General features: G+C 54.4%; 1 protein-coding gene across 1 annotated transcript in view; it reads right to left on the bottom strand.

Annotated features, from left to right (window-relative positions):
- Positions 1 to 11,942: 11,942 nt before the first annotated feature.
- ELN (elastin) overlaps positions 11,943 to 25,146 on the bottom strand; it is a 32,505-nt gene continuing 19,301 nt past the window's right edge. The window contains exons 17-35 of the mRNA XM_033839862.2: positions 24,557 to 24,754; positions 23,359 to 23,412; positions 22,668 to 22,778; positions 22,412 to 22,450; positions 21,928 to 22,011; positions 21,040 to 21,096; positions 19,970 to 20,065; positions 19,827 to 19,886; positions 19,175 to 19,276; positions 18,455 to 18,493; positions 16,983 to 17,051; positions 16,832 to 16,897; positions 16,452 to 16,535; positions 15,880 to 15,918; positions 15,614 to 15,667; positions 15,190 to 15,234; positions 14,775 to 14,804; positions 14,104 to 14,154; positions 11,943 to 12,971 (exon numbers count right to left, since the gene is read on the bottom strand). Coding sequence (XP_033695753.2) covers positions 12,928 to 12,971; positions 14,104 to 14,154; positions 14,775 to 14,804; positions 15,190 to 15,234; positions 15,614 to 15,667; positions 15,880 to 15,918; positions 16,452 to 16,535; positions 16,832 to 16,897; positions 16,983 to 17,051; positions 18,455 to 18,493; positions 19,175 to 19,276; positions 19,827 to 19,886; positions 19,970 to 20,065; positions 21,040 to 21,096; positions 21,928 to 22,011; positions 22,412 to 22,450; positions 22,668 to 22,778; positions 23,359 to 23,412; positions 24,557 to 24,754 — 1,322 coding nt within the window. The 3' untranslated portion in view covers positions 11,943 to 12,927. The remainder of the gene's footprint in view (positions 12,972 to 14,103; positions 14,155 to 14,774; positions 14,805 to 15,189; positions 15,235 to 15,613; positions 15,668 to 15,879; positions 15,919 to 16,451; positions 16,536 to 16,831; positions 16,898 to 16,982; positions 17,052 to 18,454; positions 18,494 to 19,174; positions 19,277 to 19,826; positions 19,887 to 19,969; positions 20,066 to 21,039; positions 21,097 to 21,927; positions 22,012 to 22,411; positions 22,451 to 22,667; positions 22,779 to 23,358; positions 23,413 to 24,556; positions 24,755 to 25,146) is intronic.

Here is a 25,146-nt window from a genome sequence, read left to right as displayed (position 1 = left end):
CGAGCGAGCGGCCGAACTGCCCTGCGCGGCCCCGCCCCGCGCGCTCGGCGGCGCCCCGCCCCGCTCAGCTCCTCCTTTCATTCATTCTTCCTGGAGTGACAACACTCTGCTCCGCGCCACTTGGCCAAGACGCCTAAGCCCAAAGCTGCGGCTTAGGTGGAATGCGTGCTCTGATGCGGCAACCTAGGGGGTGTAGAAGCGACAATTAGGGGCCTCGGTTTCCCTGCGGGGAGCCCCTAGACCCAAGCTTGCTGGATGGGGGCCAAGAACCGAGACCCGACCCGGAGGAGACTTTGTGGATGGACCCTGAGGACAATAGTGGTTGCCTTGGGCAGGGGCGCCGGCCAGGTCCTCTCCTTCTCTGAGGCCTGCAGAGAGGGCAGGCCCCAGCAGGGTTTGCGGGGGAAGGCGATGGCCCACGTCTCAGGCTCTCACCAGCTAGGCAGGGCGCTAAAGGAGCAGCCTCTGGGGGAGACTGTAGCAACCTTGCTCAGGGATTTGCTCCTCCCAGTGCTGGAGACCTGGAGCTGGCGCCGCCCTGCCCGGCGTTCCGGAGGAGGCAAGGCTGAATGGGGTTTTGGCTGAGGGAAGTGGCCAGAGGAATTGGGTGGTCCCCAACGCACAGGTGCTCAGTCCAGCACTGGAAGCGTGGAGCACCCTGCCAACAAGTGGAGAATCCTATCTCCGCGAGGCCCACCGCCCACTTCGTCGTCCTACTGCCTGGGAGCCTATTCGGGGAGAGGTTGAGCCACATGCTTAAGTTCACCCAGTGAACAAGGGACAGAACTGCCCACACTCCAGCTCCAGCCATCAAGTTTGTATAGATTTTTCTCTAGTCAGGGCTTGGGTCCAGTGGCCTACAAGGTGGGCATTCATCCCTGGGTGCAAAACAATTACCTGGGGGAGGGAACAAAATATAATTTTTCTTCCTCCCTCCCTCCCTCCCTCCCTCCCTCCTTCTTTCTTCCCTCCCTCCCTCCTTCCCTCCCTCCCTCCCTCCTTCTTTCTTCCCTCCCTCCCTCCCTCCCTCCCTCCCTCCTTCTTTCTTCCCTCCCTCCCTCCCTCCCTCCTTCTTTCTTCCCTCCCTCCCTCCCTCCCTCTTTCTTTCTTCCCTCCCTCCCTCCCTCCTTCCCTCCTTCCCTCCCTCCTTCCCTCCTTCTTTCTTCCCTCCCTCCCTCCCTTCCTTTATTTATTTTTTTTTTTTGCGATATGCGGGCCTCTCACTGTTGTGGCCTCTCCCGTTGCGGAGCACAGGCTCCGGATGCGCAGGCTCAGCGGCCATGGCTCACAGGCCCAGCCGCTCCGTGGCATGTGGGATCTTCCCGGACCGGGGCACGAACCCGTGTCCCCTGCATCGGCAGGCGGACTCTCAACCACTGCGCCACCAGGGAAGCCCACTCCCTCCTTTCTTAATATTCAGATTGATGCTGGTGCCCTCATTCTGTCTGCTGGTCAGATGGCCCTAAAGCACTTATAGTAAAGTGTCCCAAGGAGGTGTGGAGGTCCTCGGAGGCTGGACAGCAACGTTTTTTGCTTGTTTGTTGCTTTCCTATAGGGTATATATCAGGCAGGGTCCTGGCACGAAACAGAGAAGCACTCAGCAGGGATTACTGAGCAGAGTTTAATAAAGGGGATTTTACAACGGACTGGGCAGCATTAAGGGAAACCCATGAGGACACTCACGGCCTCAGGAGGTGGCAGCAGGTAGCACCCCTGGGTGAAGGGGCTTGGGAGAGGGCCCCAGTGCAGGGTGCGGGGGGATACTGAGTGGACCTAGAGGGGCTGTGGGCCTGTGCCTGTTAGGTAGAGGAACTCACACAGGTTTTTTTTTGTTTTAAAATTTATTTATTTAAAAAAATTTATTCATTTATATATATTTGCTTCATGTGGGCCCTCTCCAGTTGCAGTGAGCAGGGGCCACTCCTCGCCGTGGCGTGCGGGCCCCTCACCGCGGCAGCCTCTCCCACTGCGGAGCACGGGCTCCAGGTGCGCGGGCCTCAGCAGCCGTGGCACGCGGGCTCAGCAGTTGTGGCTCGCAGGCTCCAGAGCGCAGGCTCAGCAGCGGTGGTGCACGGGCTCCGTTGCTCCGCGGCACGCGGGATCCTCCCGGACCAGGGCTCGAACCTGTGTCCCCTGCATTGGCAGGTGGAGTCCCAACCACTGCGCCACCAGGGAAGCCCCTCTCACCCACTTTTATAACACAACTAACCCTTACAGAGTAGACTTGTGGCTGCAAAAGAGTCTTGAAAAGAAAGCAGGTTGAAGATGATGCTGATACTGCAAGACGAGCGAAAAGACAGAGCTGGTACTTCCCTCTCTTGTCGGAGCTCCTTGTCAGACACGTTTCCCGTTTCCTGGTGAAACCAAAGACCAACTCATCAGATCTGACATATTCGGTCACATTGCTCATCCAAGTTATTAAGTCTTTTTTTAACTGAAAGCAAAAAAGCAATTTTGTACTTTTAATAAATAAAAGCATTCAACTGTTGTTCATTTCATCTTTCGAACATTCTTCTTAAACTCTGCTTTTGCATTGTTATGTGATGAACATTTTTTATTATTTGTATAGTCAATTATGTATGTAATTTATAAGTGAATGTGTCTATGTGTGTGTTGGGGAACAAATAATAATTTGGGTGTGGGCTTCCCTGGTGGCGCAGTGGTTGAGAGTCCGCCTGCCGATGCAGGGGACATGGGTTCGTGCCCCGGTCCGGGAAGATCCCACATGCCGCGGAGCGGCTGGGCCCGTGAGCCATGGCCGCTAAGCCTGCTCTTCCGGAGCCTGTACTCCACAACGGGAGAGGCCACAGCAGTGAGAGGCCCGTGCAACGCAAAAAAATAATAATAATAATTTGGGTGCAAATTAAGAGCTCTGGCTTGGATGCGTTGTTTTAGGTGCCTGTCTGCCATCCAAGTGGCAAATATATGTGATATTTGCTCAAAAATATTTTACTGATGGGGTTCATGATACAAGTTTTCTAGATGAGGGGTCCAGAGCCCTTTGGGAAAGACTCATTCCAGGTCAATGGTTAGGATTTGTCCAAATTGCCAAATTGATACCTGGCTGAACACAGGCTGGTGACAAGAGGCTCCGTGGGGATACTCACTGGATTAGCCCAAGACTGTGACCCAGGGCAGGGGCCAGAGCCTGAACTGTCCTAGCCTAGGGAGGAAAAGAGAGCTGGCATCACGGGATCCCTGCTGTCAGATGCAGCCTGCCCCCTCCTTGCCCACTCTGCGTGACATCACCCAGACACATGGCTCGTTGACTCCCCTGCCCTCTCCTTGAGCTGCAGATGCAAGAACCCAAATATCTACTCGGCATCTCCACTTGGATGGCAAACGGGCACCCCAAACTTAATGCATCCGGATCAGAGCTCTTAATTTGTGCCTGGATCTGCTCCTCCCCCAGTGTTTCTCATCTCAGTAAATGACATCCCCGTCCTTTAGTGGTTCAGCCAAAATTTGAAGGCATCCTCGACTTCTCTCCTCTCTCCCTATTCCTTTTCCTTGCGCTTGATCGATCAATCAGCAAATCCTACTGGCAGATCCTATTGGCTCCCTGTACAAAGCAGATCTAGAATTCTACCACTTCTCCCTCCACTCTTCTCTCCTCCCTGGTCTAGCTGGGTGTACAGTATGACAGCCCCTGAGTCATGCACCCCTGTGACCCTCCAGAGCCTCTGAAGGGTCAAAGTGTGACATTTCCTAGCTTTCAAACCCGAAGCCCTTACTGCAACCTTTATGGGACCTAGTCCCTCGCTACTTCTTTGCTTATATTTCTTCTCTCTTTTGCTCTTTCTAGTTAACTACGGTGCACCTCTCTGCTCTTCTAACTTCCCAAGCATGTGTTCATCACAGGGCCTTTGACCTGACATTAGATGTCCCCAACCATCCCAGCTAACTTAACATCCTGTCTCACTCTCTGTCTCCTTCCCTGGCTTTTAATCCTCATAGCACTGATTCACCTGACGTTAGAATTAATCATTTATTCACTGTATTCGTTTCCTGTGGCTGTGGTCACAAATTATTTTGCTCACAGTTTTGGAGGCCAGAAGTCCTAACCCAGTGGCTTTGGGCTAAAAACAACGGCTGCATTCATTCCGGAGTCTCTAGAGGAGAAATCAGTTCCTTCTCCCTTCCGGCTTCTTTTTTTTTTAAAACTGTGTCATCAAAACACATAATATAAATTTATCATCTTAACCATTTTTAAGTGTACGTTTCAATAGTGTTAAGTACAGTTGACCTTTGAATGATTCAGGGGTTAGGGGAACCAACACACGCTCCCCTCCCACCGCTGCCCTCAACACACACACACACACACACACACACACACACACACACACACACACACAGTGGAAAATCTGAACGCTGCTGTCTCTGCCTCAAAAACAAAGGAATTGATAAATGACTCACCCAAGACCAGGAAGCAGAAACCGTTTGGAGAGAATCAGGACTCAACCCCCCGTTCTTTTGATTCTACGTATTGTGATCTCTAATCACACACAAACTTTTCCCCACACTTAAAGACCTGTAAAATGAAAATACAAGTGTTATATTTATTGAAAAACAATCTGCATATAAGTGAACTCTCCCGGTTCAAACCAGCGTTGTTCAAGGGTAAACTATATTCACACTGTTGTGAAACAGATCTCCAAAACTTGTTTTTTAACCTTTTCTTTAGTTCTTTCTTTATATGGAATATAGTTGCCTTACAGTGTTGTGTTAGTTTCAGGCGTACAGCACAGTGAATCAGTTATACATATACATTATCCACTTTTTTTTTTTTTTTTTTTTTGTGGTACGCGGGCCTCTCACTGTTGTGGCCTCTCGCGTTGTGGAGCACAGGCTCCGGACGCGCAGACTCGGTGGCCATGGCTCACGGGCCCAGCCGCTCCGTGGCATGTGGGATCTTCCCGGACCGGGGCACGAACCCATGTCCCCTGCATCGGCAGGCGGACTCCCAACCACTGCGCCACCAGGGAAGCCCCATTATCCACTTTTTTAAAAGATTGTTTTCCCACACAGGTCATTACAGAGTCCCCAAATTTTTCATCTTGCAAATCTGAATCTCTGTACCCATTAAACAAACTCCCTTCTTCCCCTCCCCCAGGCCCTGGTGACCACCATTCTACTTTCTGTTTCCATGAATTCGACTACTTTAGATGCTTCATATAAGTGGGATCACACAGTATTTGTCTGTGACTTCCTTATTTCACTTAGCATAACGTCCCTTGGGTTCATCCATGTTGTAGCATGTGGCAGGATTTCCTTCCTTCCTTCCTTCCTGTATTTATTTATTTATTTAGGATTTCCTTCCTTTATAAGGTTGAATAATATTCCACTGTAGATATACAACACATTTTCTTTATTCATTCATCTGTTGTTGGATACGTAGGTTGTTTCCACAGCTTGGCTATTGTGGATAATGCTGCAATAAACACGAGAGTACAAATATCTCTTCAAGAGAGTGATTTCATTTCCTTCGGTTATATACCAGAAGTGGAATTGCTGGATCATATGATAGCTCTATTTTAATATTTTTGAGGAACCTCCACACTGTTTTCCATGATGGTTGCTCCAACTTACATTCCCACTAGCAGTATACAAGGGTGCCCTTTTCTCCACATCCTCTCCAATGCTTATCTTTTTTTTTTTTTTTTTTTTTGATAATAGCCATTTAAACAGGTAGGGGGTGATATCTCATTGTGGTTTTTTTTTTTTTTTTTTTTTTTTTGCGGTACGCGGGCCTCTCACTGCTGTGGCCTCTCCCGTTGCGGAGCACAGGCTCCGGACGCACAGGCTCAGCGGCCATGGCTCACGGGTCCAGCCCCTCTGTGGCATGTGGGATCTTCCCGGACCGGGGCACGAACCCGTGTCCCCTGCATCGGCAGGCGGACTCTCAACCACTGCGCCTCCAGGGAAGCCCTCATTGTGGTTTTGATTTGTATTTGCATGACCTGGTGACTGGTGATACTGAGCACCTTTTCATATACCTATTGGCCCTTCATATGTGTTCTCCTGAGAAATGTCTGCCTAAGTTCTTTGCTTATTTTAAAATTAGTTCTTTTTCTTTTTAAATGTTGAGTTTCTTGAGTTCCAGATATGTTTTGGATATTAACCTGTATCAAATGTATGGTCTGAAAAGATTTTCTCCCATTTCATAGGTGGTCTCTTCACTCTGTTGATGGTTTCCTTTGCTCGGTGGAAACTTTTCAGTTTTATGCTGTCCCACTTGTCCATTTTCACTTTTGTCATCTGTGCTCCTAGAGTCATATGCAAAAAATCATTGCCCAGACCAATGTCAAGAAGCTTTTTCCCTGTGCTTTCTTCTAGTAGTTTTATAGTTTCAGGTCTTATGTTTGTCTTTAATCCATTTTGAGTCGATTTTCGTGTTATGGTGTGAGACAAGGGTTTAGGTTCCTTCTTCTGCATCTGGATATTCAGTTTTTCCAGCACCATTTATTGAAGAGACTATCCTTACCCCATTGTGTGTTTTTGGTGCACTTGTTGAAAATCAGTTGATTGTAAATGCATGGATTTACTTCTGAGCTCTCTATTCTGTTCATTGGTCTCTCTCTCTCTTTATTACTGTAGCTTTGTAATATATTTTGAAATCAGGAAGTGTGATGCCTCCAGCTTTATTCTTCCTGTTCAAGATTGTTTTTGTTATTTTAGGTCTTTTGTGGTTCTACATGAAATTTAGGATTGTTTGTGGGAGGATATGGACTGAAGACCTCCTATTCTGCCATCTTACTAATGTCATTTCTCTGTAGTTTTCTCTTTTTGTAGTGTCTTGATTTTTTTTCTTTAATTAATGTATTTTATTTTTGGCTGTGTTGGGTCTTCGCTGCTGCACACGGACTTCCTCTAGTTGCGGCGAGCAGGGGCTACATTCGTTGCAGTGCACAGGCTTCTCATTGCGGTGGCTTCTCTTGTTATGGAGCACAGGCTCTAGGTGCGCGGGCTTCAGTAGTTGTGGCTCGTGGGTTCTAGAGCGCAGGCTCAGTAGTTGTGGCACACGGGCTTCGTTGCTCCGCGGCATGTGGGATCTTCCCGGACCAGGGCTCGAACCCGTGTCCCCTGCATTGGCAGGCGGATTCTTAACCACTCCACCACCAGGGAAGCCCTCTTCTTGTAGTGTCTTTGTCTGGCTTTGCTATCAGGGTAATGCTGGCCTCTTGGAATGAACTTGGAACTGTTTCTCCTCCTCAATCTTTTGGAAGAGTTTCAGGAGAATTGGTATAAATTCTTCTTTAAATATTTGGTAGAATTCACCAGTGGAAACCATCTGGTCCTGACTTTTCTTTGTTGGGAGGATTGACTACTGATTCATTCTCCTTTCTTGTCATTGGTCTCTTCAGATTTTCCATTTTTTCACAATTCAGTCTTGGCAGGTTGTGTGTTTTTAGGAATTTATTCGTTTCTTTAGGTTATTCAATTTGTTGGCATACAATTCTTCCAGCTTCTTTTAAGGATACTTGTAATAGCATTTAGGGCCCAGCAGGATAATCTCCCATCTCAAGATCCTTAACTTAACCACATCTGCAAAGACTCTTTCTCCATATAAGGTAACTATTAGGGGCTAAACTGCATCCCCGCTAAAATTGTACGTCGAAGTCCCAGCCCCCAACACTTCAGAATGTCACTGTATTTGGAGATAGAATCTTTAAAGAGGCAATCAGGTTAAAACAAGGTCATCAGAATGGGCCCTAATCCACTATGACTGGCGTCCTTATAAGAAGAGGAGAGTAAGAGACTTATATGCACAGAGGAAAGACCGTGTGAGGACACAGGGAGAAGACAGCCACCTACATGCCAAGGAGAGAGCCCTCAGGAGAAACCAACCCTGTGGACACCTTGATCTTGGACTTCCAGCCTCCAGAACTGTGAGAAAACAAATTTCTGCCACCCAGTCTGTGGCAATTTGCTATGACAGCCTGAGCAGACTAATAACAGTAATATTTACAAGGTTTCAGGGATTAGGACCTGGATATCTTTGAAGCTAATATCAGCCTAGCACATTTGCTTGCCATTACCATCTTTCTACCAGGGTGTATAACTAATGAAAGCAGGGAGTTTAAACTTTTTATTTTCTTGCGGTACGCGGGCCTCTCGCTGCTGTAGCCTCTCCCATTGCGGAGCACAGGCTCCGGATGCGCAGGCTCAGCGGCCATGGATCATGGGCCCAGCCGTTCCGCGGCATGTGGGATCTTCCCAGACCAGGGCACGAACCCGTGTCCCCTGCATCGGTAGGTGGACTCTCAACCACTGCGCCACCAGGGAAGCCCTCAACTATTTTGATCTCAAAACAATGTCCATCCTTAGGGAGTTGCGTTCTGGTGGGGAAAGTCGGACAATAAACAAAGACGCGAAGTATACTGCGCTCTGTGGTGACAGGATGGGTACTGGTGATGGGTGCTCTGGAGAAAGAGAAGGCAGGGCCAAGTCATTGGTCTCCCAAGTGGGGGAGGAAGGTATAGTTTGTAATTTTATTTAATTATTATTTTTATTTTTGGCCGCACCGCATGGCTTGCAAGATCCTAATTCCCTGACCAGGGATTGAACCTGAGTCCTTTGCAGTGAAAGCTCGGAATCCTAACCACTGGACCTCCAGGGAACCCCCTATAGTTTGCAGTTTTAGAAAAGGGGTCAGGGAAGGACTTTCTGAGAAGGTGACATTTGAATCAAGACCTGAAAGAGGTGAGGATGCCAAGCATGTTGATAACGGAGGGAAGAGCTTTCTGGGCAGGAGAGACAGCAGGTGTGGAGGCTGCAGAGGGGTGGCCTGCTACCTGCAGGGAAGGGAAGAGGGCAGTGTAACCACACGGCCTGGCAGGGGGCCGAGTAGCAGGGTGCTGGTCAAACAGCTGGTCAGAACAGCTGGGCCAACTCAGGTAGGGGCTCCTCGGCCATTGAAAGGCCTCTGGCTTGGGCCCCGAATGAGACGGGAGCCACAGCAGGATTTTGAGCAGATGTGTGACCTGAGCTGACTTATGTTTTAAAAGGATTGTTTCGGCTGCTGTGTGGAGAGAAGGCTGAAGGGGAGCCAGGGCAGAATCAGGGAGCCAAGCCTGGAAGCTGTGTCAGTCCCCCGGGCAAGAGCTGCTGGTGGACCAGGGCCTGGGGGTGGGAGGAGTGGGTGAACTCTGGTTATCTTCTGAAGGCAGTGTCCCAGGATTTGCTGGTGAATCTGGTGTGGGCAGTGGGGAGAGAAGAGGGCTCCAAATTTGCTGGCCTGAACTACTGGAGCTGCTGTTTACTGAGACGGGGAAGGTGGGGAGGAGAGCAGATTTTGGTGGGGGTGGGCGGACCCATGCTACGCAGGAGTATGAGACTTCCAGATGGAGATGTTAAGAACTGGCCTTGAACGTGCAAGTCCAGAGTTCAGGGGAGAGGTCTGCGCTGGACGTGTCAGTTTGGGAACTGCCAACGCATACGTGGTATTTAAAGCCATGAATTATGAGAAATAGAAGCAGGGAGGTGCCAGGGCTGAATCCTGGGGCTGGCCAACTTTCGGAGGCTGGAGAGCTGCAGAGGGATGAGCAAGGGATCTTTTGTTTTGTTTTGTTTTTTGATTTATCTTTTCTATTTTCAGGACTTTGTCCCATAGACCTGCATCATCCAATACTGTGGCTATTTACATTTAAAAATTTAAATTAAAAAACAAAATTAAAAATTCAATTCCTGGGCTTCCCTGGTGGCGCAGTGGTTGAGAGTCCGCCTGCCGATGCAGGGGACACGGGTTCGTGCCCCGGTCTGGGAAGATCCCACATGCCGCGGAGCAGCTGGGCCCGTGAGCCATGGCCGCTGAGCCTGCGCATCCATCCGGAGCCTGTGCTCCGCAGCGGGAGAGGCCACAACAGTGAGAAGCCTGTGTACCGCAAAAAAAAAAAAAAAAAAAAAAAAAAATCAATTCCTCAGTCTCACTAGTCATATTTTTAGAGCTCAAGAGCCCACGTAGCTAGTGGTTACACACCAGACACAGCAGATAGAGAACATTTCCGTCATCACAGAAAGTTCTGTGGATGGTGCTGCTATAGACCAAGTCACACTGACATGTAGGAAAGATACGCACACACAAATGTCCAGGACAGCATTGGTCATAATAGCAAAGTGATTAAATAAATACAACAGATAGAGTTACTGGTATGTTAACTCCACGAGAAAAGGGATTTTTGCCCATTTTGTTTACTACTGTATATTCAGCTTCTAAAACAGTACCTAGTGCATGGTACATAACTCCGTAAGTATTTGTTAAATGAATATACAGCTGATAAGGAATGATCTTTGAAACATAGTTTTGATTAAAATAACACCAGGATGCTGAGTAATGCAACTAATATGTGTATATGTTTGTGTATGATGAATAGATGTCTCTGGAAGGCAGGGCGACCAACTATCCCAATATGCCTGGGGCTGAGGGGTTTCCCAGGATGAGCAAGGGATCTTTTTGCTGAACAAGTGAATGAATGAATGAATCTGGTTTGCCACTACTCTTGGGCAGGCTGTCACTCCTCACTGACTGTCACAGCAGCCCCCCACCCCGTGGTCTCCTTTAACCTACCCCCGACCGGCTTCTGATCCATCCTTCGCCTTTCCTCGGCTCTGCTCCCTCCCACCAGGCACTGGGAACCTTCACAAGGCTGCCCTTCCTGCTGGAAAGGTCTGACCCTCCCTACTCTCTGCTCTATTCTCTGCCTGGTAGATTGCTTCCTGTGCTCTACTGTCCTCTGGGAAGCTGTCCCTGAGCATCGCCCCACCCCCTTGCTCTTTCCACAGGGTCCTTGTGCACAGGTGCACGGATACCCACACTGCCGTCTGCTGCTGTCTGCACGACAGACTCCACCCGCACTCGCAACAAACAGCTCCCTTGCCATCCTTCTGGCCTCCACGCGTGCCCACTGGCCATGGGGTTTGCTCTGATGCACACATGAGGCCATGTGGGCCCTGGAAGTGGACTTGGTGGTCTGGGGAGGAAATTCCAGAATCTGGTACCCAAGAGTGTGCTCTAGAAGGGAGTTGTGGGCTCTAGAAGGGACCTGTGGGCTCCAGGGGGGCACACCCCCATACTTTGTGGATTTGTAGTCCTGAGGGGAGGGGGACAACCCTGGGGAATTGGGGCATCCAAGGGTAGTCCAGAGTCTCCTGTTGCCACCTGCAGAGTGTCATTTGCTTTGTTTTGTAAAGAAGTAAAGTGGTGCCCTAGTGGCCACGTGTGACAGTGAGTCTTCCTTAAAGGGGACGTTTAGAAGGAAACATCCATCTGTGTTTCTTAGGTCGGGCCATTTCTTTTCTCTCTGCAAGGCTGTTCACCAAGGCCAAGCGTTTGGTCTGGACAGAAGGGTCATTTTTGTTTCCTCCATCTGTCCAGCTGTACTCTTAGCATCTAGAGGCCAAGGATTTGGGCCTAAGGGGTGAGGGCTGGGGAAGGAGTGTCTGGGTGGGTGAACCCACATCCTCAGAGGAATGAGACCCACTGTGGGTGGACGTGTGTAGGGCTGGCCGCTCTGCTTCCCCTACAAAGGGATTATCATTATGAAAGGACAGGCTGAACTAGGAGAAGGATTAATTCACCAGAAGCCAATGGCAGGTAATTGGCAGCCCCCTAAATACATCTTGAACAGGTTCCCAAGGCTGAGCCCTGTTCCCTACCCTGACCAGGAGCTGAAGGCAGATGAGGGATTACAAAGGAGGCCAAGACAGTTCCTTAAAAGGTTTTCATTTATTAGTCTTTTCTGAAGCAGTTAATTGTCTTTTCTTATTTAAAAAAAAAAAATGTGTGTTTCACTCAGAGTTATACCAAAGCGATTAAAATGAATCTTCTACTGGGGGTGTAGCTCCCCAGATCAGAAAAAAAAAAAGAAAAGGTTTTTTTCCCCCATAAACCACAAAAATAAAACCAAAGGAGAACATCAACAGCCAAAAATAATCCCCAAACATCCAGGACAAAAAATAAAATATTTATTGATCTATCACAGCGAGACACAAAGAGATGGGCGGGGTAGGGGGGGATATGCTCTGAAGTACAGGGGCTCCAGGGGGGGGGGGACCGGGGATACAGTACTGCGTGGGGGGAGACCCAGTATGCGAGGGAGATTCCTGCTGCCCCAGTCGGGACAGCCCCTCACAACCTGGGCTCGGGGCCCCTACGTAGGGGTGTATGTGGTAGGGCAGAGGCAGGGCACAGGCTGCCATGACAGGTTAATCGAGTTGATGGTAGGGGCGCCCAGCCAGCTAGAGGTGCTGGGCAGCCAAATGGGGACCAGGACAGATGGACGGATGGGCATATGGGCGGATGAATTCCACAAGAGCAAGAGGGCTATTCCCAATGGGGGGAATCTTCCGACCTGAAGGTGCCCCAGACATGGGGAATAGCCATTGGTAGGGGAGAGGGGGCCAAGGGGGACAAGAGATGGTGTGACCGAATCCAGCTTGAGGGTTTCGATGCTTGGGTACCAACTGGACTGCAGCCAGAGGTGGGTCCTGGTGGGCAGGGGGAGGCGAGACTGCCCAGGAAGTGTCTGCACCATCTTCAGAGGAGCCCCAGGGAAGGGGTTCCCTGAGGGGCTGTCCTTCCCTCCTCCCTCCCCGCAGGGAGAATGAGAGCACCAGTACGTAGCACCAAGTTCCCCTGGAGATGGAGTGTGTGGAGGGAGAGCTCCTGGGTGGGAAGGGGGTGGGGGCAGGGGCCAAGGCCACCCACCCCTTGCCTCTGAAGGAGGGGGCTTCCAGGAGCTCACTTGGCCACCACTCTCTTGTTTGCTTGCCCTGTGGATTTCCAAGGCCACCCTGCCTGCCCTGTTCCCTCCTGGGGTGGGAACTTAGGAGGGGGCATGGGATGGGGGGGGTCACGAAGGGTTTACATTCTCCACCAAGCAGTAGCACCAACGTTGATGAGGTCGTGAGTCAGGGGTCCCGGGAAGCTCACTTTCTCTTCCGGCCACAGGCTTTCCCCAGGCAGGCCCCAGCTGGGTGCGGGGAGGCACACGCAAGGGTCAGTCTTGGTTGCTTCTCAAGCCCTTGCCCACTCCCCCCAACTCCAAGCTGTTCTTAACACCCACATCATCACAGCGGGGAACAGAGGCTCCAAGAAGCCACGGGAAGCCTGGACACGACCCCAGGCCACTCTCTGAGCTCTTCGGCTGTACAAACTCCCACTGAGCAGGTGGGTGGTAGCAGGACTCCTGCCCTCTCGGGCGGAGGGTCTGATTGGTTAACCTTATTTCAAATCATCAAGGCACAGAAGTCTGGTAGTAGGGCCTGGGGTAGCGTCTACCCCTGGGGGAGCTCGATGTGGCTCATTACTGCCACCTGGTGGCAGTGAGCACCATCTTTCTCTCTCTCTGTGAAGCTCATCCAGGGTGTTGTTGGGAAAGAAAGCCAACAAAAAGAGAGCTTGTGTGACAGGGCCACAGGCACCAGCTGGTGCCTGACTGAGAGCTGGGCACCGTGGACGAGGTCAGGCTGCTCTTGCCTCTGCCTCTCCCTGCCCTGGCCTGGGCTGTCTCATCTGCTCAGTGGGAAGCAGGTTGGGGGCGTGGAAAGGGGATCCGCAGTCTGAGCTGGGCACAGGTGCAGAGCTGGGGCTTCTCTGGGTCTCTTTTGGGCATCATTGGGAAATGCCTGGGGGGTGGTGATCAGACCCCGCCCCACACACTGCCAGAGACACATCTGCACCTTGGAGCAAGGGTGTGGCTCTGGGCCGCCTCTGCCCACCCTGCCGGGTCCACCCCTCTGATCCCCTGACTCCGGGGCTCGCTTTTTTGTCGCCTCCATCCTCTCTCTCCTTCTCTGCCCCCCCTCCCAGCCCCTCGCTCCTCCCGCAGGGGCGGGTGTGGGTACCAGGGAGGGAGGGGCGGCCAGGCCGGGCCTGGATGAACCTGGAGGGTCCTGGCCCACTCTCAGCTCTGCGTGTCTGTGTCGCAGGTAGAAGAAGGGGTGGGTAAGGTGTCCAGCTCTGCCCCAGCCTCCCCACTCCCTGCCAGGCCTTGTCTGACGTGCTGCCCTCTCTCCCAGGCTGATGGACCCCATCACTCTGCCTCTGCCCAACACCCACCCCCTCACCCCCCGCCCACTTCCAGGGGCTGAGTCTCTACTCACCTTGGTATCCCAGGGCTCCCAGGGCCCCTCCGTAGGGCTTGGGAGGTTTGCCTGTGGAGGGAAGGCCGGGATTGGGGAGGAGGCCAGGCCTTCCCTCCTCTCCCAGACAACCCCTCCCCGGCCCCTCCACACGCCTCCATCTTGTAGCAGCGGGTTCCAAAGGCCTCTCTGACCCCGGCCCGACCCTCCTGTCCAACCTCGCCCCTTGCAGATGGCCTGCTGCCTGTGGAGGACTGAGCAGCTCTGCGGCACCTTCTCCCACCACAGTTAGACCCTGGCCACGCTTCCCGGGGGCAGCCTTACGCCCACTGACAGGCTCCAGCTCAGCCTCCCTGACCACCTGCTTGAACATGGCTTGTGCTTCCCTACAGTTTCTTTCCTTTTCTATGGGACCTTGTCAACCTCTCTGGTTAGACCCTGAGACCCGGGCTGACCCAGGTCCCTGTCTCACTCCTGGTGCCCAGTCGAGTGCCTGGCTGGGAGCCCCAGGAATCGGGGTCCCCATATCCCCACGTCCCAGGGCTGACTTCAGCTTCTGTGATTCCCCGTGGGGCTCCCTCGTGTCCCCACGCCCAGGGCCAGCCCAGGGCCGTGGCTGCACTAGCCGCTCCCTCAGCAGGATCTCAGGGCCCTGCTTGAAATGGGGCCCCTCGTTCTTATGATAGACTCACCGCCAACTCCCAGGCCCCCGGCTCCGCCACCTACAAGGCAAGGAGAGGGGTCGTGAGTGTGCCCACCTCTGGGGTGCCCGCCAAGCCCTGCCGGGCAGCCTGGGCCTCGTCTGAGGGGGGCCAAGTTCTGGGCTTGGCTGTTGGAAGCCCTTGGCTCTGCCTCTACCAGTGACTGTGTGACCCTGAGCGTGTCCCTGGCACTCTCTGAACCTCAGTTTGCCTCATATGGACGTGGTGTGTTGGAAGAGCTGATGCTCCCTGGCCTGGCACAGGAGGGAGAGGAGAAGGGGAAACCCAACTCTGTGCAATCTGAGGGCGCGGGGTACCCTTCGGGTCCTGGCTCAGCCCTTCTGAGCAGGAGATGAACCAGGGAAGGAGGAAGGATGGGGCCCAGGGCGGGGGAGTCTGGTCATACCTGGGAAAATAGGAGACAGTCCAAAGCCAGGCCTTGCTGCGACACCTGCAGGAGGGGTTTGGGGTTGGTGGGGGCAGGGCCCACCCCAACCTTGCCACCTATTGCCTCTCTGACTAGAACCACCTCCTCCCACTCCCCCCTACCCCCTGCCGCGGCAGCTTTCTTAACACAGCTGGTCCCCTGCTGGCATCCGGGGTTGCAGCTCCGTGGCCTCAGCTCGCCGGCCCGGTGTCTGAGTCACATGTGTCCACCTGACCCTGAGGCCTGCCCCTCTGCCCAGGATGCCTCCTTTCCTGGACTGTCCCCTCCTCCCTCTCTCTGTGTCCCTGTGCCAGATGCAGCTTCAGGGCCCCAGCTGCTAGGCAGCCAGGCCTCCTCCAGGGCCGGCCAGAGCTGAGGATTTCACAGCAGAGGTGGTCCCTACCTCCAGCTGGGAATGGCCTGGCGGCGCCTAGGAAACCTCCAAGGCCAGCGGCACCTGAGAGGAGGGCAGATGTGGGTGAGGACGAGCCACAGTTTAAGGGACACTGAGCATCCCCTCTGGGGTCTGGGGTCAGGGATCTCCTGGATGGGCCTTCAGGGGTATTGTGAGCAGGACGGAGGCCTGCGCCGGGGCGGGGACAGGGCAGTGGGGGCGGGGTCTAAGCAGCCTGCAGGCCTGGGCAGGGGGCGGCATCGGGAGCAACTCACCAAATTTGGCTGCTTTAGCAGCTGCAGCTGGGGGCACACCTGGGGAGATGGCGCGCGTGAGGGCCCAGGAATATCTCCTCCCTCCCCAAGTCATGTCCCCCTCCTGACCTGCTCACCGATCTGCCATCAGCCTACTGACTCATCCTTCCACCATCCCTCCACCCCACCTTCATCCGTCCATCTTCCCAGAAGTCTTTATTAAGCTCCTACTGTGTGGCCAGTCTTGTGGCGTACACGGGGTAAGAGACTTCAGGCCAGGTCAGGTAGGGAGACACAATGATGACCCAAGAGAGAGAGAAATGTTAACATAAGGTCCACCATGATGGCAGAGACTTTGGGAAAGTAATTTCCCTCCAAGCTTTGCTTTTTCTTCTCTGGAAAATGGGCATAATCATCACTATCCTAATGAACTCCCCCTTGAGGTGGTTGGGTGAATTGAAAGAGAGGGAGAGTACTGGGACATCCAACTGCAAGGGGCAGCCCTCGCTAAGCCTGCTCAGGCCCCTGTAAATGCTGCAGGAGCCCAGAGAAGGGGGCGGCCATGCACTCACCGATTCCAGAGTACCCCTTACCTCCAAGGCCCACGGCCCCTGGGACAACTCCAAGCCCTCCAACTCCAAGTCCTCCAACTCCGAGCCCACCGACTCCCCCCAACCCTGAGGAGAGAGCTGTGCATTAATCCCCGCAAGTGAGAGCAGCTGGTCTGTCTGCGGTGGGGTGTGGGAGGAGGTGGGGGCTGTGGGGAGATCATCCCAGGACCCAGGTGGAGCCTGAGCCCCCAGGGCCTTGGAGGGTTAGTGGGGCCAGGAGGTGGGCCGGGGCCCTGGAAGACGATGCCCCTGAGGGCCTCAGGGACAGGTCAGGGAATATGCGCTCCATGGTGCGTGGTCAGAACCCCTCCCCTCCCGTCAAATCCTAGCAGCCTGGCGGCAGCCCCGCCTCCTGTACTCACCAAATTGGGCGGCTTTGGCAGCAGCTTTGGCGGCCGCAGCCGCAGCCGCAGCATCAAGTCCGACTCCTGGGGACACAGAGGGGGCTCAGGGAGGGACTCTCCATGGGTCAGTCTCCCTCCATGCCCAGCCTGTCCTGGGGTTTCAACTCACCTGCCACACCACCTGGGACACCGGCTCCACCAAGATCTCCAAGCTCTCCAAGGGCCCCGACCCCTGCTCCTGTGCAGAGAGGACAAAAGGTCAATCCTCCCCTTTCTGAAGGACGGGGTCTCCCGGCCCCAGGGCTACTAGGCAAGTAGACAGGTGGCTGAGGCCACATGACCTAGTGGAAGGAGTATTGGACAGAAATCCATAACCAGACACCCAGGTCTGAGGTCCGGTTCTGCCCTGACGCATCGGGCAAGGGCACACCCCTTGAGCCTCAGCCTGCCTGTCTCCTCTCCTTCCTCCCGGGCTGGTGCTGGGACCTGCAGGTGGTCACAGTGGTGGCTGTGGCCACAGGCTGCCAAGGGTGGAAGACTAGTCTCAGGTCCTGACAGCCCTGGGTTTGAATCTGTTTTCTCCACTCATCATAGCTGTCACCTCTCTGAGCCGCAGAGTTGCATCTCTATAAAGGAGATGATGATCCTTACTCCTGCTCACCTGTAGGTGTTTGGATAGTGAAAGGACCTCTGAGTGTGAACCACTGTCCAGTACAGAGCTGCCAGCAGCAGCAGCAGCAGGAGTTATAGCTAGCGCTTTAGGGGGACACTCATGGTCCGTGTGTCACACATATCAGACTGCTCCGGGCAGCGGGAAACGTAGGCACTATTAGCCCCATTTCGCAGATGAGAAAACTGAGGCACAGCAGTGGTTAAGCAATGTGTTCACGGTTTCATGGGCAGGAAATGACTTCGGAGCCAGAGGCCTTAACTGCTCTGTTTCCCTGGCAAAGGCTGACGAACTCAGGCCGGCAGAGCCGCCAGCGAGGAACAGGAGAGGGGCCTGTGGGTCATCAGGCCCGCCGTGGGCGGGGTCTGAGGAAGCTGGGATTTTCCGAGGTGGAAACTAGCCCCACGTGGACCAGCCAGGCCTGGTTGGCAGTTCCCTGGCGGAGGCCCCAGCCCAGATCCCAGGAGGCCGGGAATGCAGGGGGACATAGACAGTGTGGATCTGGCCAGGCGGGGCTGCCCGAATGCCAAATGTGGGGGGAGGGCAGGTCTGCCACGTCCTCGTGGCTCGTGGCGGGCGCGGTCATGCTGACAGGGAGGCAGGGGCCCAGATGAGGAGTCCTGGCTTTGCTGGGACAGCAGCCCTGGCCCCTCCCTGGCCTTGGGCCCCATGAAATGGTCAGGGCCTGAGGTGTCTTAGCGACCATGGTCCTCACCAAAGTGAAACTGCCCCCAGGGGGGCTGGAACTGTGAAGGGCGGTTTGGGTTGTCCTAGGGCTGGAGGCACGCTAGGCATTTAGTGGGCAGGAGCCAGAGTCTGCTGAACCATCATTGATACTTCCTAGAAACTGCCTTTTTCCATCCTGACCATCCCAGCCCTGTGCTGTAGGCTCCAGGCATTGGGCCCTGGCTCAGGGAGAGGGGAGCTGGGTGACCGGGTGCTGTCAGCGATGGTGTGTGGGGTGCACTCACCAAACTTGGCAGCTTTAGCTGCAGGCAGGGCTCCGGGTACTGCGGAAAAGGGCAAAAGGAAAAGTGGGGTGGTCAGCAGCTGAGCTCTGTGCCTGGGGATTCTGCTTCCTCCAGGGAGCCCTCCTTGACTTCCTCAGCCTTCTTTGCTTCTCTCAAAGCCCTGAAGCTGTGGCTCTGCAGCCAGGAGCTCACCCAGCCAAGTACAGAGCTTCAGTGTCTAACTGTGCCTCTACCAGTCTGGTCTGTGGGTGCTTGAGGGCTGAACTGTGCCTCCTCCTTCCATCTGTCCCCTCCCGTCTCCTCTAGGCCCGGCATGGTCTGCCTGAGGCCGGACATAGAGCAGGCTCAGTAACTAGCAGACGAAGAGTTAGAGTTCCTAGTGGCCCTCTTGCCACAGCACACTGCCGAAGGGGAGCCAGGCTAGCCCACACACACCACTGGCCCCAGGGCCCTCCAGCCTCCTTCCTTGGGTGGTGGGCTTCTTCTCAGTTTGGAGCCCTGGCACCCGTCCACTGAGGAGACAGAAACTCTGATATCTGGCAGCAGAGGACCTTTTGCCTGGCCTGCCTGCGTCTGTTACCCCAGTTGTCTCTAACTGCTCCGGAGAACATAACGGGGAATTTATTGCACATCTCTGAGTGGAGGGGACATGCTGGGAGGAGAGGTCTCCCTCCTCTGAGGTCAGGGGTCTTTCTGTTCAGCCCCTAGAAGGCCCCTCACCTGCTGCCCCAAATCCAGGAACACCAACACCAACTCCAAGTCCAGGAACTCCAACACCGGCTCCAAATCCGGGAACGCCGGCAGGAAGCCCAGCGGCAGCCCCTGGGGGAGATGGGGAGTGGGGTGACGGCAGCAGGCAGGGAACAGGCCCTTTTGGGGGTGTCCGGCTCAGGGAGCTGAGTCAGACCCCAAGGAAGGGGCCCAGACCCCCTTAATCTGCCCTCTACGCTGCCACAAGAATGGTCTTCCTAAAACTCTCACTGACCACCAAGTCCAGCCCTTCCCCAGGCTGGCATTCAGGGATACACACTCTGGACACCACTGCCCTTTTCAGCCTAACCTCCGGTTCCTCCCTTTTGGATGAACTCATTTGATTCTCCTAACAAGCCTCTGTGACAGGTGCCATCGGTACCCACACGGGAGGGCAGGAAACTCAGAGGCCACTCAGCCAGTGTGTGGCTCACAACTCGAACCCAGGTCTCCCTCAGGCCACATCTGCACTTCCAAGCCCTCTGTCTGCCGCCTCGGGAGCCTCACGAGGCCGCAGGGCAGGCCTGAGCTATGGCATGTCCCGGGGTCCAGTTTAGGCTCGGATCACGCCAGGCCAGGCCTGGGCCTGTGGGGTGAGGGGAGAAGCAGGCGGGGCACTCACGGAACTGGGCTTTGGCGGCCGCCTTAGCCGCGGCTTTGGCTGCAGCTGGGGCCCCTGCTCCTGGGAGGAGAGAGAGGGGGTTCGAGGACGGCACCCATGGAGCACTCAGAGGCCCCTCAGGCCCGCTTGCTCACACTGCTTACCTATGACACCACCGGGGCCAATGCCAACACCGGGACCCACGCCGACTCCGGGAACCAGACCGACACCGGGACCCACGCCGACGCCCGGGACTACCCCTGCAAGACAGAGAAGAGCTCATCCTTAACCAAGTACTGATCAAGGAGGGCAGAAGCTAATGGAAAGAGCAGCGGGCTGGAGGTCAGGAGCCCTGGGTTCTTAGCTGGGCGCGGACTTGCTGTGTGACCTTGGACAAGTTACTTTCCCTTGATGGGCCTCAGCTTCTTCATCCCTAATATGAGGTCTGGGCAGGATCAGGAATTCTTAAACTTTGGAGTTACAAGGGCCCCTTTGAGACTCCTGAGGGTGATGGAGGCAGACTTATGTAGTAAAGGGAGCTCTGCAAGACAGGCAGGACTGGCTTCCAAACTCAGCTCGGCCACCATTTAGCTGTGTGACTATGGGCAAGTCTCTTAGGCTCTTGGAGCCTCAGTTTCCACAGCTGTGAAATGGGCATAAGAGTACCAATTTCATAAGGCTGGTGTAATGATTACCTCAGCAAATGATAGTTTTACAAAAAAGAGTTGTTTGTCATATGTGAGTTTGGGGGTCAGCAGACCTGAAGTTAAGGTTTCTCTGGCTCTAAAGTGAGCTGTTTTGCTATGTCATATTCAGGAAGGTATGGGAACCTGGGGCTGCCAGGGTGGCCCTCAGATGAAGCAGGACATGGAGAACCTTGTCAGGGAGCAAGAACATGGCTGTCCCTTGGGGTGGGTGGGAGCCCAGAGGAGCCCAGCATTTGTTGCAGAAGCAGGGCAAGGCCCCAGCTGGACTGGGAGGCAGCAGTGGCTTTGGGAAGGGTAGGGGGTGTGTGCTGGAGGGCTCGCCAACACCTGTTCTCACTTTGCCTTCCTAATCAGAAACTCCATCCACACCCCTCAAAGTGGGCGGACGGGCCAAAAGCTGTGAGGAAGGCCCACGCCCAGAACATGACAGCCTGAGGAGGGGGGTCTGCCAAACCCCAAAGCGGGGACACAAGAGAGCAGTGCTCTAGGCTGAGGGCCGAAGGCAGGACCGGCGGGGGCTCACTTACCGAACGGGGCTGCTTTAGCGGCTGCTTTGGCGGCTGCCGCTGCCTGGATCCCTGCCCCTGGAGATGTGAAGAGTGAGGAGTGGTCCCCAGCATCCCTTCCCCCTCTTACCCACCCTCCACCGTGGAAAGGCTTCTCAGAGACCACCTCTAGGGAACTGTCCCCTCACCCAGGAAACCCAGCGTGAGGCAGGCCCGCTCTCAGATGGCCCACCGGCCGCCCTGGACACGCCCCTTCCCTGAGAAGCAGCTCTGAGGCTGTGGCCTTCTAGCTCTGCCCGTGGTGGAGGGCAGCCCGAAGCTGTCTCTCCCAAACCTCAGTCTAAAAGATTTCTGGAGCTTTCTGTTGAAGGTGATGTTAGTTTTTAAAAATCCTAATCACGCCTGTATCCAAAACTATTAGAGGAAGCGCCACATTTCTTGGGGGGAAACTCAAAAGGGGAATTTCCTCCCAGAAAGAAGAGGAAACGCAGAAGAGAAATCTTCTGGTGGGAAAAAAACAATCAAGGAAGGCTGTAAATTAATCTCATTGTAATTCTTAATCTCTTCCCCTTGGAGAAAGAGCGCTGGGGAAACAAAGGCTGACACAGGCCCTCCCACCTGATCAGAAACCAGAAAGGCCCCCCAACCCTGGTAAAGCAGAGTTCCACTGCCTATTGGGCTGACATCCTGAGCGTCCCCGGGGCAGGTAGGGGAATTGCCGGGTTCACTCAGCAATCTGGAATCCCATGGGGGCTCTTCCCTCCAAACTAAGGGAAATTGCTTTGTCTCTACCCTTGTCTCTGGGCTCAGTCTTGTCATCTGTAAAATGGTACACTGGACATAGGCCACCTCCAGGGTCCCTTCCATGAGATAAGCCAAACCCATGTCTGGGTTGGGGACACAGCTCACCTGGTACCCCTTCAGCGCCTGGCACACCTGGTATTTTTCCGGCACCGGGCACCAGCCCTCCCAGGGCTCCTGCTCCTGCAGCACCTGGAGGGGTGAAGAGCATCCAGCTCTGCCCTTGACGTCCCCCCTTCTTGGGGGAGCAGAGGGTGGAGGTAGGGGTTGCGTAACGGCACCGTGGTTGTGTATGGACCGGCGCCTTTAACGCGCTGGTCTGGGGGTGATAAGCCAGGTACCAATGATCCTAATGGTGCGCAATTGAAAAGCGCAGAAAACTTCACTGCGGCTTTGGAGGATGGGCCCAGGGGCTTCCGACCTTGACCCAGGCCATTTCAGCCCTGGAGGCCCTAGTGTGACGTTGCTCTGCCCTCGTGTTGGAGAATTGCTCTGAGCTTTGAGCCTGGGCCCTGCAGGAGAGCAGGGCTGCGGTGGGGAGGAGGGAGGGCATGGCCCTGGGCGTGAGGACAGGCAGGGCTGGGGCACTTACCGATCTTGGCTGCCTTGGCGGCCGCTGCCTGGGCTGCAGCTAAGAGGAGCCGAGAAAGAAAGAGACTCAGAAACCTTGCTGGCTCTCAGCCAGACTGTGCTGACAGCATTCCTGCCCCCAAGGCACTGGAGACCCTCCCTGCGCTCTCCCCCAACTCGTCCCTGAGCTCGGTGGCGAAGCCCAGTCTACCCTCCCCCACCCCATCCCCCAAGCCCCTGCCCCATCCCTGTTTCCCCTGCATGGAACTAAGGCTCACGGGAAATGCCAGCCCCAGGAACACCTCCAACTCCGACACCGAAGCCAGGAAAGCCCCCAGCACCAACGCCGTAAGTGGGAATACCTCCAACTCCCACTCCGCCTCTGGCCCCTGCAGAGAGAAGAGATGCAAGTGGAAAATGATCTCAATGAGAGAGGCTGGGAAGGGCTCTGAGGGACACGCTGGACTGGAGAAGAGGATGCGAGCTTCCCCCAAGTCTGGTCCATGAAGGACAGGAAACCATGTTTCCTCCCCCACCAACTTCCTCCCTACTGACACCCCACAGTGTGTCTCCAGCCTCTCTCTTCTCTGAGCGCTTGGGGAAGGGCCTCTTTGTTGAAGACGGAAAGACTGCGCACAGGTCCCCTATCCCCAGCCAGGCTTGGGCTCCTCTGAGAGGGTCCTGGCCAGAGCAGGGAGGGTCAGGGACACTGTCTCCACTGGGAATGCCGTACTGGGACTCTCCTATCACCCAGTCCCTTGGCCTCATGGTGGGAGACAATTGGGGGAGACATGGTCCTGGGGCCCAACAGGGCCAAGTCCCAGCTCTGCCAGTGACTTGCTGTGTGACCCTGGGCAAGTCACTCCCCTTCTCTGGGCTGTACAACGGGGACTAGAAGAGGACGGTCCTTTAGTTCTGGCAAGTAAAGGCCAGAATAGGGTGGGGCGGAGCTGTCAGCACAGGACTCACCGAATTTGGCCGCTTTGGCTGCTGCTTTAGCAGCTGCAGCTGGTGACACAGCCCCTGGAGAGATCAAGGGAAACACAAATGCTCAGGAGAGAATGGAGCAGAGATGCGCTATATATATCCCTCTGTCCACCCATCTGTCTTTCAGTCCATCTTCTTTCTATCTGTTGAGCCAACACAGAGTTGTCCATCCGTTTACCCATACATATCTCCATCAAGCCATCTGTCCATCTGTCTAACCAGCCACCCATTCTTCTATCTGCTGACCTTCCCGTATGGCTGCCCATTTGTCTATCTTTGGACCTCAATCTACCCACTCAACCACTTATCTCTCTGTCCACCCACACATGCATTTATCCATCCATCTGTCTATCTATCCACTCATCTAAATATCTAACCAACCAACCATTTTGATTTTCTTTTTTTTGTGGCACCCTGCGGCACGTGGGATCTTTGTTCCCCGACCAGGGATCAAACCCTCACCCCCTGCATTGGGAGCGTACAGTCTTAACCACTGGACTGCCAGGGAAGTTCCCCATCCATTTTGTGTTTGCCTTCTACCCACCCGTTCATCTGCTCATTTACCCACGTGCTTATCCATCCATCCATCCATCCATCCATCCATCCTTCTAACAACTTATCTTGTCCCCCACCTGCCTATTCATCTCTCTTTCCATTTACCCATTTATCTCACCATCCACCATTTTACCTATATCTATTTATCCATCCATGTAACCACCCATCCTTGTATCTGTCCCTTCATCCACCCACCACCCACTCTCTCATCCATCAATTTGCCTACTCATCCACATGGCCATTCACCTACCTCTCTAGCTGTCCCTCTGCCCATCCACGCCCCCATCCATCTATCCACCCATCTACCTACCCACCCATCTATCCACCATTTACTGAGTACATATTCAGCTAAGGGCTGGGAACACAGAGATGAAAAAGACATGGTTCCTGCCCCCAGGAGCACACTGACAGCCAAAAGGTGAATTCAAGATGATGCTGGCCGTAGTTAATTAGGAGGTGGTTATATCCCAAGGGAGACAAGATGACCAACGGTGTGGAGAGAAGAGGATAGAGTGGGGAGGTGTCAGGGAGAATACAAAAGTCTTGGCAATAATTTCAACATCTCTCTCTTACACACACACACACACACACACACACACACACACACACACAGAGCCAAGCTCACCTGGTCTACCCATGATGCCCGGGCCCCCAATACCTGGGACTCCAACACCTGGGACCCCAACACCTGGGACTCCAACACCTGGGACTCCAACACCAGGGACTCCAACACCTGGGACTCCAACACCAGGGACTCCAACACCTGGGACCCCAACACCTGGGACTCCAACTCCTGGGATGCCGACTGCTCCTGGGACAAAGCCTGGCGCACCAGGCACTAAGCCTCCAGCAGCTCCTGTGGCAGGAAAGGATTGTTCCCCTGGCCTGGACCCTGTGGGAACCTCAGAGGGCCTCCAGGGGCACGACTCTGGGGAACTACGGGAGTGGCAGGTCCTGAGTGCAGGATCCCAGGTGAGCGGGCATTGCATCTGCATGGATCCAAGTCATCCGAGAGAAGGGGAGGGAAGTGAGGGAACCCCGACAGAGCTCTAAGGGTTTGGATCTATGCTTGGGAAGAGCGCGATCTAGCTCTAAAGCAGGGTCAGAACGCTCCACTGGGCACCCAGGCAGTTGGCGCAGCAGCTCTGGCTGGCCCTGGGGGTAAAGTGGGAGGAGACAGATGCTCCACAGGGTCCCCACCCTCTGCTGAGTCAG

The sequence above is a fragment of the Tursiops truncatus genome, chromosome 15, assembly GCF_011762595.2.
Source record: "Tursiops truncatus isolate mTurTru1 chromosome 15, mTurTru1.mat.Y, whole genome shotgun sequence".
Taxonomy (NCBI): Eukaryota; Metazoa; Chordata; class Mammalia; order Artiodactyla; family Delphinidae; genus Tursiops; species Tursiops truncatus.
The sequence above is the reverse complement of the archived record's forward strand: the minus strand, read 5'-3'. Positions and strand labels throughout refer to the sequence as shown.